At 38.7% G+C, this 26,271-nt stretch overlaps 2 protein-coding genes across 3 annotated transcripts; one reads left to right on the top strand and one right to left on the bottom strand.

Annotated features, from left to right (window-relative positions):
• Window positions 1-989: 989 nt before the first annotated feature.
• On the top strand, window positions 990-3,502 carry uts1 (urotensin 1). Its single transcript, XM_084091289.1, has 2 exons — window positions 990-1,117; window positions 1,928-3,502. The coding sequence occupies exon 2, from the start codon at window positions 1,950-1,952 to the stop codon at window positions 2,376-2,378; it is 429 nt and encodes a 142-aa protein (XP_083947415.1). The 5' UTR covers window positions 990-1,117; window positions 1,928-1,949; the 3' UTR covers window positions 2,379-3,502.
• A 3,310-nt stretch (window positions 3,503-6,812) lies between these two features.
• trim54 (tripartite motif containing 54) lies at window positions 6,813-26,271 on the bottom strand. 2 transcript variants are annotated; one of them, XM_084091503.1, is made up of 9 exons: window positions 25,896-26,271; window positions 19,988-20,172; window positions 16,858-17,032; window positions 15,077-15,172; window positions 14,465-14,698; window positions 10,885-10,907; window positions 8,919-9,043; window positions 8,695-8,804; window positions 6,813-7,337 (listed from the first exon to the last, which is right to left on the bottom strand). In XM_084091503.1, exons 1-8 carry the CDS (start codon window positions 26,061-26,063, stop codon window positions 8,713-8,715), a joined length of 1,098 nt encoding a protein of 365 aa, XP_083947629.1. In that variant the 5' UTR covers window positions 26,064-26,271; the 3' UTR covers window positions 6,813-7,337; window positions 8,695-8,712. The 2 variants fall into 2 exon arrangements, with proteins under 2 accessions (XP_083947629.1, XP_083947628.1); XM_084091502.1 differs by lacking the exon at window positions 6,813-7,337 and having other exon boundaries at window positions 7,412-8,804.

A 26,271-nucleotide genomic window follows, 5' to 3' on the forward strand; every position in this document is an offset into this window, starting at 1 on the left:
ATATAAATATCTTTGTTCAGTTAATGCTGCGTCACTGGGGAATTGACGGCTAGCCAGAAACAATACTCAACAGTGACTAAACCTCTGCATCTGGCTACATTTTTCTCAGCCACGCTTTAAAATGTTATCTTTTGACAGTCACAAAACATTTTAATTCATGACCATGTGGTGTATTTTTACTATTATTATTATTGTCAGTATTATTATTTACAGAGCTTAACTTGAATTATATGGTAAAGTTCTCAAATGTTGGTTATTTATACTGTGACTATGGCTTATATAGCCTACTATAACTCTAGTGCTTGTTCTTACAATGTTTCTAAATCCTTATAACTTTATAGGCTATTTGAAAAATTTCAATTTCAAACAATATTTTGTATGTGTACTGAAGCAGCCATATTGCAATGTATATGTGTAATTTATTACAATATTTACAGTTTCTCCGTTACTGTTGCAATATATATATATATATATATATATATATATATGTATGTAAAAACAAACAAACAAACAAACAAACGTAGAAACACCTCACCCAGTATAGAAATATGCAAAGAAATTGTTTTATTGTAATATAATGAACCAGTGAGGTCTGGCTGCGTCTTGAAGGATTTCAGCACCTTGGACAGAGTCTCGTGTCCCCGTCGCGCGCTTCTGCTCTCCTTCTGACCACAAATGACCATCCATGCAGAAATCCATCACGACAGCAGCTCCTCAGCTCACTTTTCTCAGGTGCATTTAAAAAAACAAGTCTTTTGATTGTCAAAGTATCACCATCCACTGATCACCTGTCTGTTCCAACTTCGGATACATTTTCTTTGAAACTAAGTTCATGACTTTGCAACGGCATCAAGATCATCTTTGCTGATTGAAAACTTTGGAGAGACAAAAATAAATAAATAACACGCCTCACCTTGTCCTTCGGATCTACAGCACCTTTACTCCACTCTTCCTTCCAGTTCAGAATTGCCTCATTTACAAGCAGTTTATGCAGCTCCACTGACGTCAATGGAGCGGTGTGTGATGTATATAACCATTGAGCTACAGGAGCTCCACTCCAGTCTGTCTGCAAACACTCTTCCTTACAAGTACTTTTGAAGCAACAGAAGACGATCGAGTAAGTTACCTTAATATGACTTGCTTTCAACTTCTTGACTGAGGCCATTCAAGCTTAGGTTCGAGAATGAGATCTTAGTGTTTATATTGTACAGGACTGTCATCATTCATTGAGCTGATTGTTTGGATTTCTTCAAGATTCGGTTTATCTGTCTATCAGAGTAGATTAGGTAGCCTATTATTATTAGTTGACGGTTTTTGCTCGTTTTTAATTAAAACATAACGGTATGTACAAATAGGCTAGACATTTGCTGTGATATTGACGATCATCATAGTTATTAAACCGTGGACCAGCGATTTCATTTTTCTTGCTTTATAAACGAGTTGCAAACTCTTTTAACTCTTCACCGGTATTGTTTGATGTACGACTTATATGTGTATATACTGATATACATTTTTTATATTCTAATACTTTTATATTAGCCTACATAATACAAAAAATCGAATTTATATTTTAAAAATTAACCTTTTGGAATTATTTTTGGAATTTTGGGGGAAAAAACGTTGGTCTAAAAACCTAAATGTTTGAAAGAATTATCTCAAAATGTATCTATTATTTTTATAATCGATAGTAGTAGCCTACTTTTATAGTAGCCTAGTCTATTTACTACAAAAAGTAGTCTTATCTTTGTTTTGGCCTAAGCTTTTTTGATTTATTTACAATAACTCTTTGCTAAATAATGTGAGTTTTGTTATTTATAGCCTACTAGGCTACTAATAGCTTACTTAAAACAGCAGAAAGTATTTAATTGTCAGCATGTATCAAAGTTTTGTTTTGATGTGAAGTAACACACCTGGGTGTTTTCCTCAGGAAGCGCGCGGCTGTGTCCAGCATGAAGCCCGTCCCTTTGGTCCTGCTCATTACTTCGGTCTTACTGATCACCCACATCCCGCTGAACACCTGTCGACCCCGCGAAATGAGCTTTATGAGCAGCCAGCTAGACGACGTGCTCCTGAACAGGGCTGGAGACGACGCCGTGTCGTTCCTGCTGGGCGAAAAACTCCTTCAGTATTTGCAGAGAACCGTCGGAGCGCAGAAAGCAGGTGGTGTCCTGCATCTCCAGCACTTCCCCACGGCGCAGCTGCGCTCTCCTCACGAGGACAACAGCTTAGAGGAGTTTTCCAAACGGAACGACGATCCTCCGATCTCCATCGACCTCACCTTCCACCTGCTGAGAAACATGATAGAAATGGCGCGGAACGAGAATCAAAGGGAACAGGCGGGACTGAACCGCAAATATCTAGATGAGGTTGGGAAGTAGCTGTAGTCCAACGATGATGCTTTCAGTCGGAGAGTAAAGATCAAGCTCGATGCACTCTTTCACACCCCCAAAACTCTCGCTAAAGCACGACATTCACCGATGCCTCCTGCTCGACCCACACTCTTAGAAATAAAGGTTCTTCAGTGGTTCTTTGCAGCCTCCTTGTCGTTGTTGAGTTGGCTGTGGTTCTTTGGAGATGAAAAAAAAAAAAAAAAAAAAATCTTCTTCTGATCAGGCTATTGGTTAGTGGGTTATTTAAAGCAACCCGGCTTGAAGACCTACAGAATATAAAAAAGTTCTTCAAAAAGGCTCTCTTGTGGCATCAGGGTTATGTGGAACCTTTATTTTTAAGAGTGGCATCCATCTGTTAGCCAGAAGAGTTTCTGGTGACCTGCTGCTGTCTCCATGACCTCTGGACCATTTCAGAACTTGGGAAACCACATGCAAAAGCCACAACAGACCTGTTCAGGACCTCTAAACGCTGTGCAGGAGGGTTCATATGTTACCAAATCAATCAATCAATGTACAATTGCCTGGTACCCCTTTAGTGTTTTAAGTTATTGGCCTCATAATTAGTGTTATGAATGGAAGAGGTACAGTACTACTAAACCATTACAAATCCTATTACTGCTAATTCTATAATATGGTTTTCATCAAATGCTCACTGTCCACTTGTAAACCGGCCACTGTTAAGGGTCGGGTTTTTTTTTTGTATGGCTGGTTTGATTGCAACCTCTTACTTTGCCAACGGGAGTGTTCTCATGACATAAAATGCTATACTTTGGTAATAATGCCAATATAATCCCAGATGCTCACTGTATAAGTGCAAAAGTATGTTCTCCTCACACGGTGGGAAACAATGATCTTTGCACTTCAACCAAGAGGCTAACCCACGTTTGTGACAATAATGTTGGACAATATTACAAAGTGGTAGAGATATACTGTACATTGTATATTGCTTATCATTATGTAAATGACATCTTATATTGCATCTAAATGCATAAACATGACTTTGTATTTTGAACATGAATCTGCAGAAATAAATGAGACTACATGCCTTTTACAAGTAACTGCAAACATGTAAACCTCATTATCACCCATTAAAAGTGGTAATGATCACAGCAGACACGGGTTGAATTAACATTACACAAAACATAAAAACACAAAGTGGTGAGTAACAGGTGAGATGTCACAATGGAAATTACTCTATGCTCTGCATATCATGAATTGAAGGGCTGTAACGGTAATATTTCCAAAAAAAAAAATATATATATATATATATATATTTTTTTTTTTTTGTACATGTGTTACTAATGGTTGAGCTAGGTATAGTGACATTTCAAATTCAATTCAGATGAATCAATCATTATTTTGAAATAAGGTTGGGTGTATTTGTAGATAAATACAGAAATATCAGCCCATGTTATACACATCGTTCACCACTTTTAATGAAAACATTAAAATATTGATGTATAGATTACCAACAAAAGAATGCAAAACTATATATATATATATATATATATATATATATATATATATATATATATATATATATATATATATATATATATATATATATATAATTTGGACAACCCACAAATGTTTTCTGGTTTCATATGTTCTCCTCTAACTTTAAGTGGAATCAACTCTGCTAAAGTTATGTGATCAAAAAAGACCAAAAGCTGCATCATAAACATTTTTAAACATCCAGAATGTAAAAGCTATGAATAAATTTGTAATTCCTCTTACTGAACTATAGCTCAGAGTCTTAGGGCCACAAAATGCCAGATGAAAGAAGCTCTTGCCACGTTGAAAGGATTAAACAAAACCTCCTCCTTATAGTCTCTCTTAAGTCAGCGCAGGAAATACCCTGGAAATGAAAAATAAAATATATGAGTTAAATCTTCCATAATCTTCCACTTACACTCAGTCTATTTTAGTCATAAATGGGGCAAGTGGGAGAGGACAGTGGTGTGATTTGCATTGGCAAGAACATATGTTGACTGAACACTCATTGTTTTTAGGACGTGTCATTGTGCACAACGTGTTACATAAGTAACGGTTAAACAAGTCGCATCTCATCCCGCAGATTGCCTCTTCATCCTGCTTCCGGCACCTGCAAAAAAACAACAACTTTTTCTAGGAAAAATTACAGCTTTAAATTACACGAAGGCCGGTACGTCAGCTTGTGACGCACCACATCATCAAAATAAGATCCATCCTCATTCCGAGTGGACAAGCTCCATGTGTGGAGTAGTTCTGCACATAATTAGACCGAATGCTGCTTCTCCAAATGACTCTTTCCCTCTCCTTCCCTCCATGAATTGATCAGTGAGCTGACAGCACGAGTGACAAGGTCAGCGTCCGTGAGCACGTCATATATCTCCACTGCCATATATCCATAGCTGGTGACACAGAGACGAGCGGTTATTAAGTAATGGGTGGAAGTGGACTCACGGCTCCAGCACAGGTGGGGGTGGATGGAGGTAAGATGCAGAGTGCCTGCCACTGTGATTTAGCCCTGTTCTCAACGCTGCACTTACTCAATGGACACACAGTCCTATTAGATCAGTAAAGTGCCAGAGAGAAAGCTGCATGCTGCCCGAATTAAAGAGGTTTCTGACCTTTAAATTGAAGTAAGAGGAACGGTTATTTAAAGAAAGCTTGCAGAGATGGGGATGCCCCTGCATGACAGGATACCCACCTCTTAAAGAACAGGATATGTATTTTGTGCAAATACTATTTTCCAAGTTGTATAAATCATGAATCTTAGAAACAACTTTTACACCTTGGTTGGTAAGTTTTTACTGTTTACTCACACACTTTTAAAAATAAAGGTTCTTTACTGGCATCTATGGTTCCATGAAGAACCTTTAACATCCATGGAACCTTTCCATTGCACAAAAGGTTCTTTATATTATTAAACTGGTCTTTACTCAGAGAAAAAAAATGGTTCTTTTAAGAACTGTGTATTGAAAGGTTCTTTCAAAACCCATTTTAGAACCATTATTATTAAGCGTGTATATGCTGAACAATAAAATGATATATTAAGCATAATGATCACACTGTTGTCTGTACAATTAAAGTGAATGGGGACCAGGGGTTATCATGCTTCAAAAATGACAAAAAAGCACATTAAAGGTGCAGTGAGCAATTTCTGAGAAATATGTATTGATATTTGAAATCAACCCAAATAACACACCCAAAAAACAAACGTTGGGCGGGGCCCAGTGTGGCCCATTTGCAATTGGCACAGGGCCCCCAAAAGCAGCACTGTTGCACTGCACCACCCTAAGGATGGCCCTAAACACACACCCATCCCTTCATTGCTCCGCCCCCAAAACGCATGAACATGAGTGGATGTCTCTTTATCATAGCTGAACGGGCTTAACATAATGACGGCAGAGTTGTGACGGTTTCGCGTGAATTCCCTGCTATTTGAAAACAAAGAAGACAGCGGTCTTTCGAAACGGCTTTGGCCGCGAATCTGGAAGACTCTGGAAGACTTTTCTTTGAGAAAAGAACAAAGAACGGCACTGAAGTCATTCTTAAAAAAGGAAGATGTGTTCATAGTTTTGCCGAAGTTGAATCTATCAACTAGCTCCGCTGGTGGGAAAACGCTCTGGTTGGTTGTAGCGCTATCCTATTGCGTGCAGAGGGATTTTGAAAGACAACCGTTTATCCCGCCCCTTGGATTGAGCCCTGCCAATGGTGTGTTCCCAGACCCAATATCTTGATGTGGGTCTGGCTTGTCAGGCTACATGATTATAGCTCCAGACAAACAATTACACCCAAACCTGTTCCGTTATAATAGCAAACATTACAACAACAGAATATCTTGGTTCTGTGAAACATAGCAAAGCCAATAATACTCATGAGTGGAGCTGAAACAACGCAACCTCAGCGACCTTTTTCAGGTTTTTCTAATATGGGTCCTAAAGCTCTTCCCTGATCATGACCCTTCTTTTTTCAGTGATATTCCCCTGACCTTTTCTTTTTTGCAATGTCTCTCAGCCATCTCTCTTTCTACAGTCTTCAAATCTCCCTCTTGCTCGCTCTCATCATGAGAGGACACGCCCCCTACTGCTGATTGGCTACAAGTGTGTTGGGTGCTCGGTCTGATCCACTTTCAACAGCGTTTCTCAGAAATCGCTTACTGGACCTTTAAACATAATCTATGCCCAATATTCCAAGTCCTCTGACGCCGCATGAAGGCTTGAAAAAAAGGTAGTGAGAAAGAGATTGAAATTTAAATCGAAGGATCTTGACAAGCAAAGATGCATCGACTGAGAATTAATGAAGAGATTCAGAAGGGATAATGATTTCATATAAGCAGATGGAATATTGCACATGAGTCATAAGAACTACTTTCATTGACTTTTAAAGCGATTTTTGGAGCTCAACAGCTCCTTACAAATAAAAATTGATTAAAATCAAATTACAAATGAAAATTTATTGGCATTTATGGCTCATTAAGAACTTTCCATTGCACAAAAGGTACTTTATAGTGGGAAAAGGTCCTTTGTATTACAATTTTCTTCACATTAAGAAAAATATATGTTTTTACATTTCACATTAAGAAAATGTTTTACATTTCACATCACCTCTCCATCACCTGTTTTTCACACTAAAAAAGCAAATTGTATCAGATACAAAATTATTAAACCAAGTGGCTTCTGCAAACAAATGATATTAAATTATCTTTTCTCAGCCATTTGCAATTTTTTAATAACTGGTGTTAAGGTGATTTTTATGTATATGGTTCACACAGGTGGAGTGCATCACATCAACATTTCACCAGATCCACATGTTTATGGACCCCTTACAGAGACTTTAGTCAGCACATTTTTAATAGAGTTTGGTAGGAGATGACGAGTGTACTCAACACAATGAGTGCCTCTGTTGCCAAGAATGTTCACATCACAGGATGGGACGTCTGCATGATCTGCCAGATTCACACTAATAGAGAAGAGAAACACTTTAACCCTGTAAAGCCTGACGTATGAAATAATAGTCAGAAATTCTAATGTTTTGAATTGGAAAAGTTTATTAAACTTTTAGACAAAATATTTAAAAACATCTAAATAAATAAAAAACTTTGCAGGTGTGTTTTGCTGCGTATCATATTTAATACATCAGGCTTTTATAGCTCATACAGTATGATATAGAAGAATATGGAGCTCACATTTAAGGAGTAAAAAACACCTTAATTTTATTCAAACGCCCAAACTGAACAATATGCAATTTGGTGCAGATGCTAATATTTATATGGGTAAAAAATAAGATGACATTCTGATAGCTTGTAATGTAAATCAATGAGATCTTTAGAACAGTATACCAGACTATTTACATAAAAGGCATATAAATGTCACTGTAGATCTCCCGATAATGTGTATTAGTAAGATGATATTTAAATGGTTAGTTTTAAAATCAAAACTCTGTAATTTTTATTATGGGGGTAAAACATATAATGCTATGCAATACAACGATGATCGAGAAATGTACACATGAACCTTCATCAAAAGCCTGATGTATCATATTTGATACATGTTAACATGTTATATACTGACCCTCGTTTATAAAGCAGTCTGGTGTGTGAAATGATTCGCGCAAACATGAAAGCATTGCTGTTGATCGTGGGGAATATTCCCTTCGAAAACAAAACTCAGCCACTGCGTCTTCAGCGGTTCGGATTTAGGAACATCAAAATGACTGCTGTGTTCCTTATTACACCCAAGAACAGAACACCACAATCACTTAGACGCCATTCTGCTCATAGACAGTGCTCCAGCGTATCAACAATGACCGCACAGACTATGATTGACAGCTCGCTCACGAGCGAGGGGGGTCTGTGTTGAAACGCTGCTGTCAATTAACAATCGTGGGAGGGGCGACGATTTTGTGACGTCACAAAATCGAACGGCTTGATTTGAGATGGGGGGAAAACATATAAGAAGATACAAAAAAACACTGGATGGATTTTTATCATTTTATGATGGTTGTGTACAGGCACTGCCAACACACATTTCAGTACAATCAATTTGTAAAAGTGCATGTACCATTATATGGCCCCTTTAAAGGACTTTTGACTTGCTTTCATTTGCAGAGCCCAAATTTTGAGAAATGTCTTTTTATCCATCCAAGCCAATGAGCTCCAAAGTTGTTTGGCTCCCAATGTTCTTCAAAATTTTGTGTTCCACAGAAGAAAGAAACTCATACAGGTTTGGAACGACATGAGGGCGAGCAAATGATAGCAGAATTTTCCTTTTTGGGTTAACCATCCCTTTAAGGCCATGATTTCATCTTTGAAACTAACCTTGGGTTTAAAAATAAGTTAGCATCTCCCTGAATCACCACTCCCTGATTGACCAGGTGAGTTGGCCAGGTCTCCAGGAGCTTCATCACTGCCGTCTTCCCCATCTTCACCTGCAACAAAAGTACGTTTCACCACTAAATACATTGCAATGCAACTTCAACTTACCAATGCAAACAACTGGACATATGAGAAAGATGACGTCATCATAGCTGTGCAGCCTTTACCTGATTGGAAGTCGATGCCTCTCAACATGTCGGCCACATCCTCCGTGTTGATGATGAAGTGGTCCATGCTCTCAAAGCCTGCCTCCGTCTGCTCAATGTTGGTGGCCTTGGCAGTGTCTGTGATCCTGTCAAGGACAGAGCGGTGAAGTTGCTCGGACAAATATAAAAGTGACGGATAGCATTAGGTCCCAGTTCCTCCGTCTCCCCGTGGCTGCTGGTGACGCAGGTGCACGAGGCACCACTCGCGGTCTCCGCAGGTGGAGGGTAGCATGAACAATAAGACACAGCTAGACAGCGTTGTAAGCGTAAGCATTTTTCTAAACAGTTAGAGGTTTTGGGGGAAAATGTGATGAATGCTGATTCATACGTTATTGCCCACGCTGCATAAAGTTTCATTTTGCAAAGAAAAGTTGCTTTTGGAGACAATTAGCTAGCAGCATCAATGGAAGACTTGCATTTACTGAAGGAAATACCTGTGAAAACCTCAATGTTGAACGTTCATGTCTTTCAACTTGCAAATCATATTTTCCCAAATATGCTCAAATATGTTTTTTTCAATAGCCGTTTCTTCAGTTATTACCGCCAATTCTAAATATGTGGTTACAGCATTGTAAAGTACCAGTTATTTATCACAATAATTTGAACAGATAAATGTGCCTCAACAAATGGCACATTATTAAAAAAAAGTTAATAATCCATGATCATTTCTCTTTCAAATAATTTTTTTTTTCAATCTGTTACATTTAAAAAAAAAAAAAAAAAAATAGGGTTGAATGTTTAGCCAAAATGGCTATATGGAATTACAAAATCGCAATCTTTTCTGTTCATATTTTTCAACTTTTTGTAAAAAGAAAAAAATCTGCATTGATTTTTCCCATAGCAGAGTTGAAATATAGTGCTTGACAAGGAAATGATAAAAGTAATCTTCAACTATAGTAAACAATGAAATACTGATAAAGAATGTAAGAGAAAAATAGTCAGCATACGTCACTGAGGGATTTTATATTTTAATCTTACATTTCTTTTAACATACACAGTTCAAAGGTTTGGAATCAATATGATTTTTTGTTTACACTTTATTTTGATGGTCGACTTTAGACATTCTACTAACCATAAGTAACTTTGCAGATAAATGTTAACTACCAGTCAGTTGAATAGCAGACTGTTAGGTTATAGTTAGATGTTAGGGTTCGGGTGAGTAGAATAATTTGACATACTTGCAAAGTCACTTATAGTCAGTAGAGTGTCTTTTGGGGGAGCATTAAAAAAATGTGCTAGCAGATAAGAAATTAATATTTATATTCAGCAAGGACTCACTGAATTGCTTAAAAGTGACATTAAAGACATTTATGTTCCAAAAACAAAAGCAGCAGCAAAACTGTTTCAATATTGATATTAATAAGATATTATTCTTGAGCAGCAAATCAGCATATTAGAATGATTTCTGAAGGATCATGTGACTGAAGACTGGAGCAATAATTAAATAGGACTAAATTACAGGACTAAATTACATTTGAAAATACATTAGAATAATACAGTGGGTCCACAAAACTCTACACATTAAGCGTTTGGAGCTGAATTACATGCAGAAGTCAGCAGAAGATAAAGTGGTAGTATGAGGGATTTCAATAAATCCAGAATCTTTCCCACAATATTGATGTAGATGAATGTTATGAATCAATGCATAATACAGTGGGTTGTTAGGGGTGGGAGGCTGGTTGAGTCATTGTCTGTGATGTTGTTAATCATGATTGTTAGTCTTTAGGAGGCATCAGATATTGATGAAGCACACATGCTGAATATGGTTTAGTTTAAAGGGACAGTTCAACGTAAAATGAAAATTCGGTCATCAAGAAAGTCATACACGATATGTAACATGATATCAGTAAATGATAACAGGATTTTTATTTTTGGGTGAACTATCCCTTTTAGACACTTCAAAACACATCACTCGTAGCTGACTTACTTCTTGAACACTTCTTTTGTACTCTGTGAACACAGCAAAGAAGAACACTCGTTTTAGGACTACAGGATTCTGCAGCAGATTAAAACATAAAACCCCCAGTCCTCTTCAACATAGTTTCATGCGCACATACTAAATCACAGACACTTGTTAGGCACCCTCCTTTGACACACTGTTTGCACTGAGAAGTGCTATTTAAAAAGAGCAGCGCTGCACCTGAGGCTTTATAGTGAAAGCTGTTTCAAAAAACAATTTCACCTCTCCATCACCTATGTTTAAAGTCTCTTTCTGCAGAGTGCAGCTCTCAGCCATGGTGAAGTATTGACCGTTTGAGCCACTAGTCAAAGGACAGGGATCTGTGCTCCTCCGTCCCCAGCTGTGGGAGGTTTTCGCTAATCAATGTCAGCCCCCCTCCATGGGCCTTGTCATTAAAGGATGCTTGAAATGTAGCAACAGGCACAGTGTCGATCAGGAAAAAGCATACGCAAGGACTGGGTCATTTGCATCAAGCATCTCTGGGTGGCTCTGAAAGCAAACAGCTCTGCCACTGTTGGAACATTAGCTCCACACAGCTCAATAAGTCCACGTCACATATTCACAAGCACCTGTACCACCAGAGGTTTGCGTGAGTTTGATGTAGAAACTTAGAAAGTGATCATTTACATTTAGTCATTTAGCAGACGCTTTTGTCCCAAGCGACTTACAAATTAGGACTAAATTAAGCGAGTCATCGTGAAGAGGCAAGAAACAACTCAAGAAGTGTTCAAAATACAAAGTTCAGGCATTGTTCAGAGTAGCATAAGCCTGATAAGCGAGGATTTAAAGGAAAAAGGAGAGAATTATTTTGTTTTTTATGAGTTTAAGTGCTCACGGAAGAGAAGGGTTTTCAGCTGTCTTTTGAATGTTGCCAGGGATTCTGCATTCTGGATGAGGGTGGGGACAGCATTCCACCAGCATGGAACTGTGAATGAGAATGTTCTGGAAAGTGATTTTGTGTCTTTCAGTGATGGAACCACGAGACGTCGCTCGTTGACCGAATGTAGGCTTCTGGTAGGGATGTAGACTTGTAGGAGTGAGTGAAAGTAGGAGGGAGCTGAGCCTGTGATAGATCTGTAAGCAAGCGTCAATGCCTTGAACTTGATGCGAGCAGCGAGTGGCCAGTGCAGAGAGATGAACAGAGGAGTGACGTGGGCCCTCTTGGGCTCGTTGAAGACAAAACGAGCTGCAGCATTCTGGATCATCTGTAGAGGTTTAGTTGCACATGATGGAAGTCCAGCCAGAAGAGCATTGCAGTAGTCAAGCCTAGAAATGACCAGGGCCTGGACGAGAAGTTGTGTTGCATGCTCAGTTAGGAAAGGCCTGATCCTTCTGATGTTGTGCAGTGCAAACCTGCATGATCGAGCTGTCTTTGAAATGTGATCTGTGAAGGTCAGCTGGTCATCCAATATTACTCCAAGATTTCTGACCGACCTTGATGGGGTGATTGATGATGAATCTAGCTGGATAGTGAAGTCGTGTTGTAGAGATGGATTGGTAGGGAGGACGAGAAGCTCAGTCTTTGCCAGGTTGAGCTGCAGGTGATGTTCCTTCATCCATGTCGAGATGTCCGCCAGACAGCTTGAGATCCGTGCAGCTACTGTGGGATCATCTGGTTGAAATGAGAGGAAGAGCTGTGTGTCATCAGCATAGCAGTGGTAGGAGAAACCATGTGCCTGTATGATGTGTCCCAGTGATGTGGTGTAGATGGAGAAGAGGAGGGGTCCAAGAACTGAACCCTGAGGAACCCCTGTGGTCAGTTGATGTGCTTTGGATACCTCGCCTCTCCATGCGACCCTGAAGGACCTACCTGTGAGATAGGACTCGAACCAGTTGAGGGAAATTCCTGTGATGCCCAGTGATGAGAGGGTGGACATAAGGATCTGATGATTCACAGTGTCGAAGGCAGCAGACAGATCCAGGAGAATGAGAACTGAAGATTTGGAAGCAGCTTTTGCGATCCTTAGGGCTTCTGTGACCGACAGTAATGCAGTCTCAGTTGAATGCCCTTTCTTGAAGCCGGATTGGTTGACATCCAGCTGGTTGTTCAGAGACAAGAAGGATGTTACTTGGTTGAAAACAGCTCTTTCAAGTGTTTTCGCAATGAATGGTAGGAGAGAGATAGGTCTGTAATTCTCTGCAAATGATGTTTAGTGTTGGTTTTTTAAGCAGTGGAGTTACCCGAGCCTGCTTGAATGTAGTAGGGAAAATGCCAGTATGGAGGGATGAGTTGATTTAAGACAAGGTAATGTTGCCTGTAGCTTTGCAAACTACTTTGAGGCTAATGATCTAGACTTTTAAGGGCAAGACACTACAGGGGAAAAAAAATTCATGCATTGGTCAATTTTGAGATTTTGGGCTATTTGGCTTTTGATAACATTGTTTCAGACTAGTGGAATGAAAACATCCAAAATAAAAATAAAAATTACACTATCTATTTGCATCTGTAGATTTCAAGTACAATACATATCTTAAAGGCACACTATGCAAGATTTGTACCTTAATATAACAGCTTTGAAATCCTTTCGATGGTAAACAAACTCGTAGTAGGGTGAAACATCCCGATAGCAAAGCGGGGGAGGCAGGGGGGTGTTGCAAAACCAGCAATGCAAGTTTGAAAGGTGTCGCCCCGCCTAATCTCGCTAGAATCACGACTTGCTTTACGGCACGACGTCACATACATCAACAACATATGAAGCAGCCTCTATGGAAGACACTAGCACGCATTTCAGACGTGAATCATGGCAGTCGACGAAGAAAACGAAGAAAGCACGGTCGGAAGAGTGCAGAGACGGCTCTGCGTGAGTGGTATTTACGACAGTAACGTTAAATACAAGTACTCCACAGCAACTCTAGGGGTCGCTGTTTGAGAAAAACGGAAACTGCATAGTGTGCCTTTAAAAGGCTGTTTTCCACTTCATTAGCACTTTTCATTTTTATTTATTCTTACATATTTTTGTTCCAGGAGCGTTTTCTCAGAGGAGGCAAGAGAGGCCATGTCTCCTCAAAAAAATTGGATGAGAAAATAATCGATATTACAAAGCAAAAAAATTACAAAATGTGACATTAAAAAGGTCTCTCGTGCCTCCCCTGAGCCTACTGACTTTTAACATACTCCTTAAAGTGTGCGCTGGGTTTGGTGGGGGGTAATTGAGGATGAATGGGGGAAAGTCACGTGAGAGGAGGCAATGCCTCAATTGGATATGATCTGTTATGATTGGATATGATTGATTTGTGCAATAAATCCTGCCTCCTGTTTTCAAAAAAAAAAAAAAAATGGTGAAAATGTATTATTTTTTCTGGCTGTTGACAGTATTTTATGATTTATGGAGTGATACAAATATCCAAAATCCCCTGTGTAGAAACCTTTAACTCTTAATATGTTGACAAAAAAAGTTTTGAACCTGACAGACAGACAGACAGACACACAGACAGATAAACAGATAGATAGATAGATAGATAGATAGATAGATAGATAGATAGATAGATAGATAGATAGATAGATAGATAGATAGATAGATAGATAGATAGATAGATAGACTTGTACCTGCAGAAACACAGCCATCTGAGGTTCCTCCATGGACTGGATGGCTGTTTCCACAAGTTTGATGGACATCTCTAAGTGGTCTCCTTGGAGACGGATAAGGGAGCGAACATGGCTTAGTTTTTGGTCTTGCTCACGGCCGACAGTCTCTACTAGTTCCCTTTTACGCTCTTCTAGGATGGCAAAAAGTTCATCAAACTTATCAGAGATGTGCTGCATCTGCCGACGACCATTTTCCTGCAAAAGATTACCAGCGACTGTTTTAGTTTGAAGTAAAAGTTAAACATCAATAGTTTCAACAACAACAAAAAAATGTAAATACATTTTTTAAATATTTAAAAATCATCACTGTCTAGAGATGGGCAATATAGCAAAAAATTCTCTCTCGATGGACGGATGCATTTCAGGATACTTTTGTAACATTATAAATATTTGCCCTAAAATGGCTTAAAATTGCAAATCAGAGGATCCATCATTTTAACTAAACAGCCACTGCAGCCAAGAAGATTCAAAATGTTTAATCATCACGAATATATCTTGAATATTCAATATATCAGCCAGTCCTATCACACAATATCATAATTGTTGTGGTTTACAGTAACATTTCTTTCTCACCTTGACAGTCCTACAAATATCCTCCATCTGTGAGATCAGGGCCTGTATTCTGTCATTTCCTGCCATCAAGATGGCTATGGCATCATTTAGCTCTGTCTGAGACAAAACAGCAGAATATAACCAATTGTGACAGGTCTTCATAAAATAAAGGGGGGGGTGCATTGGTCAAACACATGACCAATGCACTCAACGTGTCATCTTTCACAAGAAAGCCATGTCAGACTTGGCTATGCAACTTGTGATAACCACACTTACAGACAAGAGAACAGCATGTGAACTAAAAGCCGAGATTGTAGGAATGTTACCCGTCATGACTGATCAAACTTAGCTGATTTGCATTTGAAATGAGTGATTCACTGTTTATAGTGGGCCATGACTAAAAGAGAAAATGTCATCATAGCCACCTGGCAAAAATTATGGTGGTTTGGGAGCCGGTTTGGGCATCGACCACCCAATATGATCCTGCAGCGTTACGTCATTCTGTTCCAGCTCCCCAAAACCAAGAGTCACAGAAGTAGATATACTGTAGATATACTACAAGAAGAAAGAGACTATTTCCGATGATGAGAATTGACCTTCAGCATACGAACACTGCAAATAACAGATCGACATATGGTGTCCACCATGCACATGCTTTTCTATTGGGAAAGGCTGATACGTTTAGTCATTGTTCATCTGGTGGCTGCTGAAGGGAGAGAGAGAGAGAGCTGAGAACAGGCACTTAGAGGACAAAACTGACAAATAAAAGGTAAAGACCAGAAGAAGCTGCTATGACTCAAACACAACAGGGAGGAGTGACTCATTTCTCAGGGCCAGTTGCACCCTGGTATGAAGACCTTCATTACTAGCCATTTCACAAGAGGTGCAGTAGGCCAAGACCTCAATATCATGTAGGTTAAGAAAGCATTCGAAAGTGACAAAACTGCTGTGATGCTGCACGTTTTTTGTGTGACGAAACACATTTGTCCTGTTTTTTGTTTTGTTTGTTTGCTTTTTAACAACCTTAATCTCATAAGTATCTTGATCCTATGTAAGATGTATTGTCTGTTCTGTGATGTGCTATTATTCGTGCTTGCTATAGAGCATTGCAATTGCTCATACTTAGTCAAGTCAAGTCACCTTTATTTATATAGCATCTTCACAGTAATAAACAGGTAAATTCCGATGTAAAGCAATAGTGTCATTATTCAGTTCAAGTCAGTTTTGTTCAGCTCAAGTCATTGTTGATTCAGTTCAGTTTAATAACCAAATAAAAGTTCATCAGTTACAGATAAGGAGGAGGATAGATGATGTATTGACTGTATTGAAAATGTTGATTTTTAACAAAAAAGTTACATAGTGCACCTTTAATATGAAGGAGGGATGCGACTCCGAGTCATATTTAGGGGCCGGAATATCATAAAGACTGGATGGGCTCTTTTAAATTTGACTTCTTGATTAATCTCTTCAGAAAACATTTGTTAGACAAATTAGATGCAGCAAAAACTGAAAAAGTAGGTCACTGGTTGAAGAGGAAGCAGTCATGGTCTGTGACATGTGAGTGAGTGTTGATGCGAGAGAAGTTTGGTGAGATCGAGCCACTTGCAATGTGTGAAACCTGTTGGTCAGCGTGTCATACACACATCTGTCTAGTTCTCAGTGTCGCACCACAGCCTCAAAACAGCCTGTGTTTTATTCTGAGGTCATTCACACCACAACAAACTAAGTAAAACAAACTCAAACTTTAAAAAAACGGATTGTCTGGTTGATGAAGTCATTTATCCTGTATGCAAATCCTCTACCTTTTGTCTCTTGTAGATGACCGGCAGTGGGGCCACATCACAGTCCTTGTGAGCCCCGAACACCTTGCACATGGAGCATGTCGGTGTCTTACAGGTGAGGCAGTAGATGTTGATCTTCTCCTCCACATGCTGGTCACACATCAGCTGCTGTTGGTCTGTTTTGGGTAGGAGTAACCTGTAGAATCAAAACAGAAAGAGATTTATGGTGCAGTGGAAAGGTTAAAGATTTGCATTGGTAAATCAGAGATTGCAAATTTTAGCTATCATCACTGTGCCCTTTAGCAAAGCGCTGACCCCAAGTTTCTCCAGAGGAAAAAGTAATTATGATAAATATAAAATATAAATAAATATATAATATAATATTACATTTTTATTTAATAATTTCTATTTGATGACACAGCTAACCTGCTATTGGGGCATGTTGTCAAAAAATGTGAATATTGATCTTTTTCAAAAAAGAGTGTTTCTTTTTTTTGGGCAGTAACAGTGGCAAACAATAGCTTTATTTTAAAGTCAACTTCTGTATAGACACATACTGCACCTTACAGTATAAACAAAAAAGATATTTTTTCTTGACCGATACAGTTAAATTACCTAAAAGTTCTGAACAGTAAAATACCGTAAAACAATAAAATACCGTATTTTCATTTTGCCATACAGCACAACACAATGTCCAGCTCATTATTTTATCATAACTATAGATGGAAATTCTAGAATTCTAAAACTACAAATAAGACTAGTTATATACTGCAGAATTCAAATTCAAATTTGAATTAGAATTGTACAATAGAATTCTTCCAGTTTGCTACCTTCAAAATTTAAAAGACATCCTTAATTCAATTCTGAATAGCAAATGTCACTGGTTCTAAATTGTGCATGTAATGATAAACTACACACAACAACAAGCATTCTTTCTTTGTGACATGGGAGGTGAGATATCACTTCCCCTGAGGTGAATCACTATAACGGGAGCTGATGCGAAAATCTGACGTTAAAGGCATTTGAAGCAGGTGCTCCGTTTAAAAGTGATTGATGCAACTAATATGATATTCTGTCCTAAAATGGGCACATTACTCACATAGACCTTTTCAACAAGCATCTGTCCTAATCTGTCTTCTCAAGTGGAAAGAGATGGTTTGTATGTGCAGTGTGTTGGCGGCAGGCCTGTTCAAAACAGAATATGTTGATGAAAGACTGCCATCCAGTGGATGTCTGCTGATAGCGTAGTCATATGAAACCATACTATTGTGAATGGATATATTACTACAGGATCTATTTATAAGTTGTAATTAGCATTTATAAGTTTGTGTAAAAAAAATGAAATCTCATTGAAATAACCTAACTAAACAAATAAAAATAAATCAAAATATTTTACTTTCATAATGTGATGTGTTTCAGAGTGAAGCAATATTCAACAAGAAAAAATAGGATGTGAATTAACTAGACATTTTTAAATAAATATTTTAAAAATGTTAAAACAAAACACATTTACATCACATTTAATAAGATTTATTTTTCACAAAATTTGGTAAGATGTATTGTTAAAACTAGAGAAAACATGACCTAGCTGATATCACAAAAAATATGGTAAATTTTAATTGACTTTTACCCCCAATTTTTCTTGTGTGTGTGTGTATGTGTATGTGTGTATATATATATATATATATATATATATATATATATATATATATAGAGAGAGAGAGAGAGAGAGAGAGAGAGAGAGAGAGAGAGAGAGAGAGAGAGAGAGAGAGAGAGAGAGAGAGAGAGAGAGAGAGAGAGAGAGAGAGAGAGAGAGAGAGAGAGACACCCATATTAAGTGTTTGCTGACAAAAAGCTTTTTTTTTGTTTCATCTGACCATAGAACCTTTGAAAAGTAACTGACACTACTGGAACTTCAAACGGGACGGGTTCTATGGTCAGATGAAACAAAAAAATTAGCTTTTTTGGCAGAAAACACTTAATATGGGTTTGGTGCACACAGGGATAAAAAAAAAAGTACCCCATGTGTAAAATGAAATACTCTGCTGTATCTTTAATGCTGTGGGCCTAATTTTCCCAGTAATCCCAGTACCCAGACCTGAACCCTATAGAAAATGAGTGGGAGATTCTGTATGGAGGAATGGTCTCTTATCTCTTTGTCAGGTGTTCTCCAAACTCATCAGGCACTATAGGAGAAGACTCAGAGCTGTTATCTTGGCAAAAGGAGGTTGCAAATAGTATTTAATAAAAGGGGGCAAATAATTGTTCCCAACGTGTTTTGGAGAAAAACATTTATTTCATAATGTGATTTTCCCCCCACTTTCAATTCTTTTACTTCAATGAAACGTTAGATTTTTGCTTTTTTTTTTAAATAATAAAATATCAAAAGGATTAACAATGCAGATTTATTTTTACAGCCATCTTTGATCATATTTACCAAGGGGGCAAATAATTCTGACCAGCACTGTATATGTAGAGGTTGTTTCAAAGACACAAAAGATCAGTTGTGTGTGTATATTCACACAACTGATCTTTTGTGTCTTTGAAACAACCTCTACATTCAGGTGACCTGCTTTCCATCAAAGACACATTACTAACCATGTTACATTACGTATTCATGATAAGCACCTCAGCGTTTGTTACAAAAGACCTCAAAGTCTATGTCTTATTATACCCAATTACGCATATTTTTCACAGGAGGTCTCATGACACATTGTTTATTGCCACAGGGATAAAGCGTCCTAGTTATATTTAGTGTTTTGGCAAAGGATTGCAGCAGTCACCAGAGCCTCAGGTCCCATGTCTCTGTTGTGTTTATGTGGCGTGGCAGAAAATCTCCCACATGTGGGTAAATCACATATTTGTGTCACTACGCAGGGTTTAAGCCTCATTGATGAAACAGAACAAGTGTCGGTTAGTGGCGTGTCACTAGACTTTTGTAACAATTTAAATTTGTTGGCATACAGTGTATTTTTGCTACACAGCTCGGGGGGTTGCTGGATCTCTATACAGAAAGGACTGCTTTGAATCCTCTACAACAAATAGCTTTCATTCATATCAGTGCTTCCAAAACAGATATGCTTGTTCTTGGAGCTTGGAACAGGCCCAGAAAAAGACAGCGCTTTGGAGATGACTCCAAGTCGAAACTGACCTGGTAGACTCTGATTTGTAGATATCAATGATATTCTCCACTAACAGGTTCCTCTGAAGGCCATATACACCATGCCGGTCCAATAGCACTTCATGGCGACAAGATGGGCAGCGGAAGCGTCCCCCTGTAGTGGTAGTAGTGGACAGAGTGGTAGAGCCCCGGTTTTGCCAAAAAGAGCTAGAGGCCTAAACCAGTAAAAGAATATTAGTAAAACATTAGTTAATCAGCCATTGCACACATCAGTGTACTTTCTGTAAGCTAATGGGTGAGTCAATAATATATCATTTATGGCATTTCACATACAGGCTAGTTATTCCTTTAAGATTGTTTCATCTTCCATGTGACTAATATACAAAATAAAGTAGGACTAAGAAAAGAGCAGACCTGCTGTGTGGCCAAATTAATAGGTGAATGAATGGATGCCTTTGCCCACCAAATGGTGTAATTTGTCTGTCAGTTATCTTTGGGTAATTGTTAAAAGTGAAAGATGAGAATGAATAGATGGATAGCAGCTCTCAGTCATGGTAAAGTCTGGCCCAACAACGTCACCCGCTCTGAGGGAATACTAATGGCTCCACTGAGAACCTCATCTTGATGATGAGATGCCTAGACTAATACCTCAAAGGAACAAAGTAAAAGAGTGTTTGCATAAATCAGAAATGCTAAATGATTATTAATCTCTATTTGTATGCTTTGCCTCTAAGATCTTGTTTCAAACTCACAAAACAGTAGTCAGCTCAAAAATGACTTTTAAGTAAATTCTAAAACTTTTAAAGTAAATGAGGTTGAGGAATAGAATAACTAAGGAAAAATAACATCACATTTTTCATATTTTACGCTTTAAATGTCCAAATTAAATGCCAAATTCACAACAGCACACAACAGCTTCTCGGCGGCGTCACCAGGGGCCTGTACCATGAAGGTAGCTGAACAAACTCGGGGTTACAGGATAAGTTTTGAGTTGACAAAACCAAACCGATGCAATCAGGCTTTATTGGTACCATGATGCAGCTCATCAACTTTCTCTGTCAACTCAGGCTTTGATCCTCAAGCTATGATTACTCCACGCGCGCGTGCACATAAAAGAGTGACGTCGACACTGAACAACCAATCGCGGGTCGCGATTTTTCCGCGGAGGAGCAAGAGATAATCATTCATAATTACGATGAATTTAAATATGTATTTCAAGCTCGAAACAATACGGTTTCTGCGGCCAAAGCAAGAGAAGACTGTTGGAGAAAGATTGCTTATTGTTAATGTGTAAGTTAAACAAATACGTTCTATATTTATGTACAATTATGTATGTATGTGTAGCCTATACGTGTAATATAGCCTATAGCCTATTTTTATAATATATAAAAATGTGCATGTACCGGTACTAAGAAAAATTAATATTCATTGATTTTTAGATGCAACCCCAACTCCAAATGTTCTTGGCAGCAGATAAAGACAAAATATAAAAATATAATTCAAAGTGGTGAGTATTTACCACGACCTTTTATTACTTTTGTGAACATTTTATCACAAACACTTGTTTGCAGCAAACAGAAATAAAGAATTAAATTCAGAAAACCAGAATACACTGGCAGAGTAGTTGGCTCTCAGATTATGGATGATTACAGGTGCTGTACAATCTGACTCTGGTGCTGGCTCCTCTAAGCAAGTAACACTGGGTACGTGTGCAATACATTACTACTTTTTTTTTTAAGTTGTAAATATGGCTGACTGTATGTTCTGCAGTAGAGGGAAATACAGTGTCCCTGTTGAAGCCAGCACACATACACACAGTCTCCCACACAGAGGTCAGTATGCAGCAGACAGATCACCAAACATAACCTGCTTTACAACAGTTATGCTTTACATTGGCCAACTTTTATTTATTAGGGTGGAGGAAATGAAGACACTCTGTCTGTGTGTTCTCAGACAGTTGCTGTTGTGAATGCACTGAGCTTTTTATTGTGGCAAACATTTGAATGTGTGGCATAAAAAAGGGACTGGCCCTTACACATCTCTTTTATTGTAGGATTTTTCACAACCTGCCCCAGAAACTGAGGCCTCTACCTCAATGGGCTTCAGAAGAAATGTGTAAGGATTTAAAATCCTTGACATAAATTACAGTCAGTCCTGTGTTTGTAGGAAGTCAAGGAACTTTTTGTGATTTTGATGAGCCTCCAGAAAACTTGTAATGATCATGTTTGTGGTGGAATTATGTTTCAGGTGGAAACAGACTCAGTCAGGGCCCTGTACAAAAGGAGTCTTGAACTAGACTGTTCACTAAAGGAGTCTTGAACTAGACTGCACACTAAAGGAGACTTGAACTAGACTGTTCACTAAAGGAGACTTGAACTAGACTGTTCACTAAAGGAGCTGACTGTGAGCTGAGGAGGCTTTAAACAAAATCAAACAGCTGGACAAAACTGATCTCAGTATGTATATAGTTATATATATATATATATATATATATATATATATATATTAGTATAACTTATTTAACCAAGTAACACTTTAGTATGAATATTTATTAATGCAACTTTCTCTTGCTCTCTTTCTCCCTCCCATCCCACAAAACCAATAAAACAGTTTGAGACATATCTGCAGTTTCAATGTGCTTTTATTAAGTGTAATATTGTATGGTGATTGCATCTACATCTGCACCAGCTGGGTGGTCAAGTGTGATCGGCTCAGTTTCATCGGGGAGAAGCTGGTTTTGTGGTGTTTTTCGCTCCTTTCTACTGGTGGCTATATTGTGCAGAATGGCACATGCAGCCACTATCTGTGATGCCCGCTCTGGTGACTCTTAAGGGCCGAACACCATTGAAACGTGCATTTAGGATGCCAAAGGTCATCTCTATCTTTACTCTGGTTTTACTGAGGGCCACATTGAAGCAATGCTGTGGCCCTGTCTGAGGGTCATGATAGGGGGTTATTGTGTAGGTTTTTCTAGCTCAGTTCCAATTAACAGTGTTTTGTATTGTACCAAATTTAACTTGCTTTCCTCAAAGTGCTGACACAACACAGAATCATGGAAAATTTGTGAGACAAGCACTGGAGCCAGGCCATTTGGCATCCAAACTTGATCATATATGTTCATGACCACAAGTCGTCTGCAGATGAAATGTTTAGTAAATCATTATATCTGTTAATGTTACTATTAATTTAAAGATTCATCTCACAGAAAATAATCATCTCACATATTCACATCATCTCTACCTGAACATTAAGGCTGTGATAGGACTTCCTATTAACATAATCTGCCTCATGTTCCCTAGAGCATGAAGATTGGAGCAATAGACTGCATACATGTTGCAATGACTTGGGAATCCTATCATAAGATTAACAGAAGAATAATAAAAAAAAGATTCAAAATAATTCTTAACATGTATTATTTTGTATAGTACACTTGTGAAATTTGCTTAAAAAAAAAGTGTTCATGTGATGTCACCCTATCAATATATCTTACTGGCAATTTGATAAAAGCCCTCTTTTATGGACATGGTCGATAAATGTCCGGGGAACATGAAACTTTTCATGTACTCCTGCAGAGCGAGGACCACCTTGCGAATGGTTTGACAAACCGTGTTTTCCCCTATAGCTTCTGTGCGTCACCCACCGTGAAAGAATGTACCACTTGCAAAAAAAAAAAAAAAAAAACCGCAACGCAATACCATTTGCGGTACAGTAAGTGCATGAATTCGACGTGTTAAATTCTTTATGTGCGGCTCAAGAAGTTCGCAAAGATAAGAAATTCCTTCCGCGGAAAATCTGTATCTTTCATACAAGTAACTATCAGTTAAGGCAAGGGGATTTTGTCTAGCTAAAAACTCTTTCTCTACGAAGTGCTCGTCAAACAATTTGCGCTGAGATGTCCACCGGATTTGGAAGAAAAGGTGAAGTCATTGCAACAGACACTTGGAATAAGTTACGTCACCTATATGTTTCTTTGCTCTCAGCTGATTGGTCAAACTTCAGTCTGAGATCTCGAATCCAGAACATAACCTGCCCCGGAGCAGGTTAGCCGTGCAGCGTAAAATACCATGGCAACGAACACCGATTAAAGCCGAGCTACTTTCATAGTACCTAAAACCCAGGGTTGGCGGAAACTAAGCTGAAACATAGCTGGCTAGCCACCTAATCCGGCTTCATGGTACAGGCCCCAGATCCGGTGTTGTGCCGAATTTCGACTCCCTGCCAAATTATTACCCCCCTCGTTGAAGTCAGTACCTGATTGCCTAATCCTAACCCCTCCCCCACAACTAATCTAAACCTACCAATACTAGGGGGGTAATAATTTGGCGGGGGTAGAAATTCGGCGCGACACCGGTCCTTGAATTTGAATGATTGAGCGCGCGGCATCAACTGACAATTTTCGCTGCTGTTTGTATCACTCCGCTTGTCTGTGCCCCTCCTACTATGAATTTGCTTTTGTTGCATATTCCCATAGACAGTATATAAACGCATATTCCAGACAAGAAGATGTGGCATTCTCAGTGCCCCTCTCTGCAGGTTACATCGATATGCCACTATGTCGACACGCGACTGAGCCGAACCATTTAAAAACAACGATTCATTCACAAGTGGCTGTCTGGGTGTTTCTCAAACGGAAGGCTGCATATCTCGGTTGCCACTTCATCAAACGTCGCTGAAGGCCATCTCAATTTGAAGGATCCTTGGAAGGTCTTTTGTTTCGTGTCCTTCATTTGGCCTGTTTTGAAGAGTGCATCGGATGTAGCCTATCCTTCGCGGCCTTAAATCCCCCACAATCCTTTGCACACGAAATCACGAAAATAAAACTGGCGGAAAACGAGTCATTATTAAATGTAAAACAAAAATAATGTTTTCAGACATGAAAGCAGATGTTATCTTTTGTTTTGCCGAGGACTCTAGCCTACAAGCCTCAGATGGACTGAACTAGTCTCAGTATGGATGCAGCCTTCCGTTTGAGAAACACCTTATGAGTCATTGAATCATTCACTAAAGCGATTTGTTCATTCCAAACACCACTGTTGCTCTAATACGCGCTGATTCTGCTTTGACTTGGTATTTACTTGGCGGAGCAAAAATAGACAAAATAGCTGCCAATAATTTGACAAGTTTCTACATGAGGTAGCCTATAGCCTACAACAGTTGCCCAAATCATAAGACCCTGAGCTGCAGCCATATGTTTTAAGCAACTTTCATGTTGGTTAAAGTAGTTTATGTTTAGGAAAAAAATGTGGAAGTAATTTTACTCATAAATCCAAATCCACTTTATCAAAATCCAAAGAGGAATACCAAATCTCTTCCCGATTTTAAAGGGATAGTTCACCCAAAAATGAAAATTCTGTCATTAAATACTCACCCTCATTTTGTCCAAACCCGTAAGACTTTTGTTCATCTTCAAACGTTCTGCGTAACACGAGAATGAACCTCATTGGTTTTTGCTGAAGCTCAAACGTGCTGCGTAACATGAGAATGAAACTCATTGGTTTTTGCTGAAGCTTCTGTTTACCACACTGATGAGTTGATGAATGTTTATATGTGAACAAAATATTGAATCTGTTCATCATTCAAAGCGATCGTGTCTTTTCAGAACATTTGGACTAAACAGCTCGATTCATTTGGATTCATTTTACAATCTCCTTATGAACTTTTTGAATCGTCAAAGTGGTAGTTGTGTAGCTGCCAATGGGGGGCAGAAAGCTCAGATTTCATCAACAAGATCTTCAATTGTTATCCGAAGATGAACAAAAGTCTTACAGGTTTGGAACGACATGAGGGTGAGTAATTAATGACAGAATTTTTGGGTGAGCCCTTAAGACTTCAAACTGAACAGCTCTTTGTTAATGGAGTTTCTGTATGCTACAGAGAGAATGACCATTCAACCTGACAAATAGGACACTAGAACACTATAATAGGAATGAAGCAATACCTGGTAAACATCATTGGCACACTTCCTACAGAGGTTGTGCTGGCAGGGTAAGATGACCACAGGCTTAGTGAATATCTCCAGACAGATGGGGCAAATGAGCTGCTTCTCCAAGTTCTCCATGGAACTTGAGTCTTCCAACCCTGCTTTGAAGCCCAGAGTGAAGTTCATCCCAGCCTGCTTTTTGGACACCTTTTAGCCAACAAAAGTAAGATCCTAAACTTTATTTCCTTCTGTTATTCTTTTTGCCTCTACTCTAGTGCATGTCTTCATCCAGATGCCCATTCGATCCCCAACCACAGAGTGGTTATGGATATATTTGGGCTGTGTTTGTACTGGCTTGGGTTACTGTCCAAACTGCACACCCCCTGATATCCCT

This window comes from Abramis brama (genome assembly GCF_963993115.1).
Source record: "Abramis brama genome assembly, chromosome: 18".
Lineage (NCBI taxonomy): Eukaryota > Metazoa > Chordata > Actinopteri > Cypriniformes > Leuciscidae > Abramis > Abramis brama.

What these genes read in the sequence shown, in the direction of transcription:
- trim54 (XM_084091503.1), bottom strand. Translation starts at nt 26,063, where the DNA reads ATGAACTTCACTCTGGGCTTCAAAGCAGGGTTGGAAGACTCAAGTTCC. An exon ending in GTGCCAATGATGTTTACCAG is followed by an intron (nt 20,173 to 25,895) that starts GTATTGCTTCAT and finishes TTACTGGTTTAG; the next exon opens with GCCTCTAGCTCTTTTTGGCA. An exon ending in TACAAATCAGAGTCTACCAG is followed by an intron (nt 17,033 to 19,987) that starts GTCAGTTTCGAC and finishes TTGATTCTACAG; the next exon opens with GTTACTCCTACCCAAAACAG.
- uts1 (XM_084091289.1), top strand. Translation starts at nt 1,950, where the DNA reads ATGAAGCCCGTCCCTTTGGTCCTGCTCATTACTTCGGTCTTACTGATC.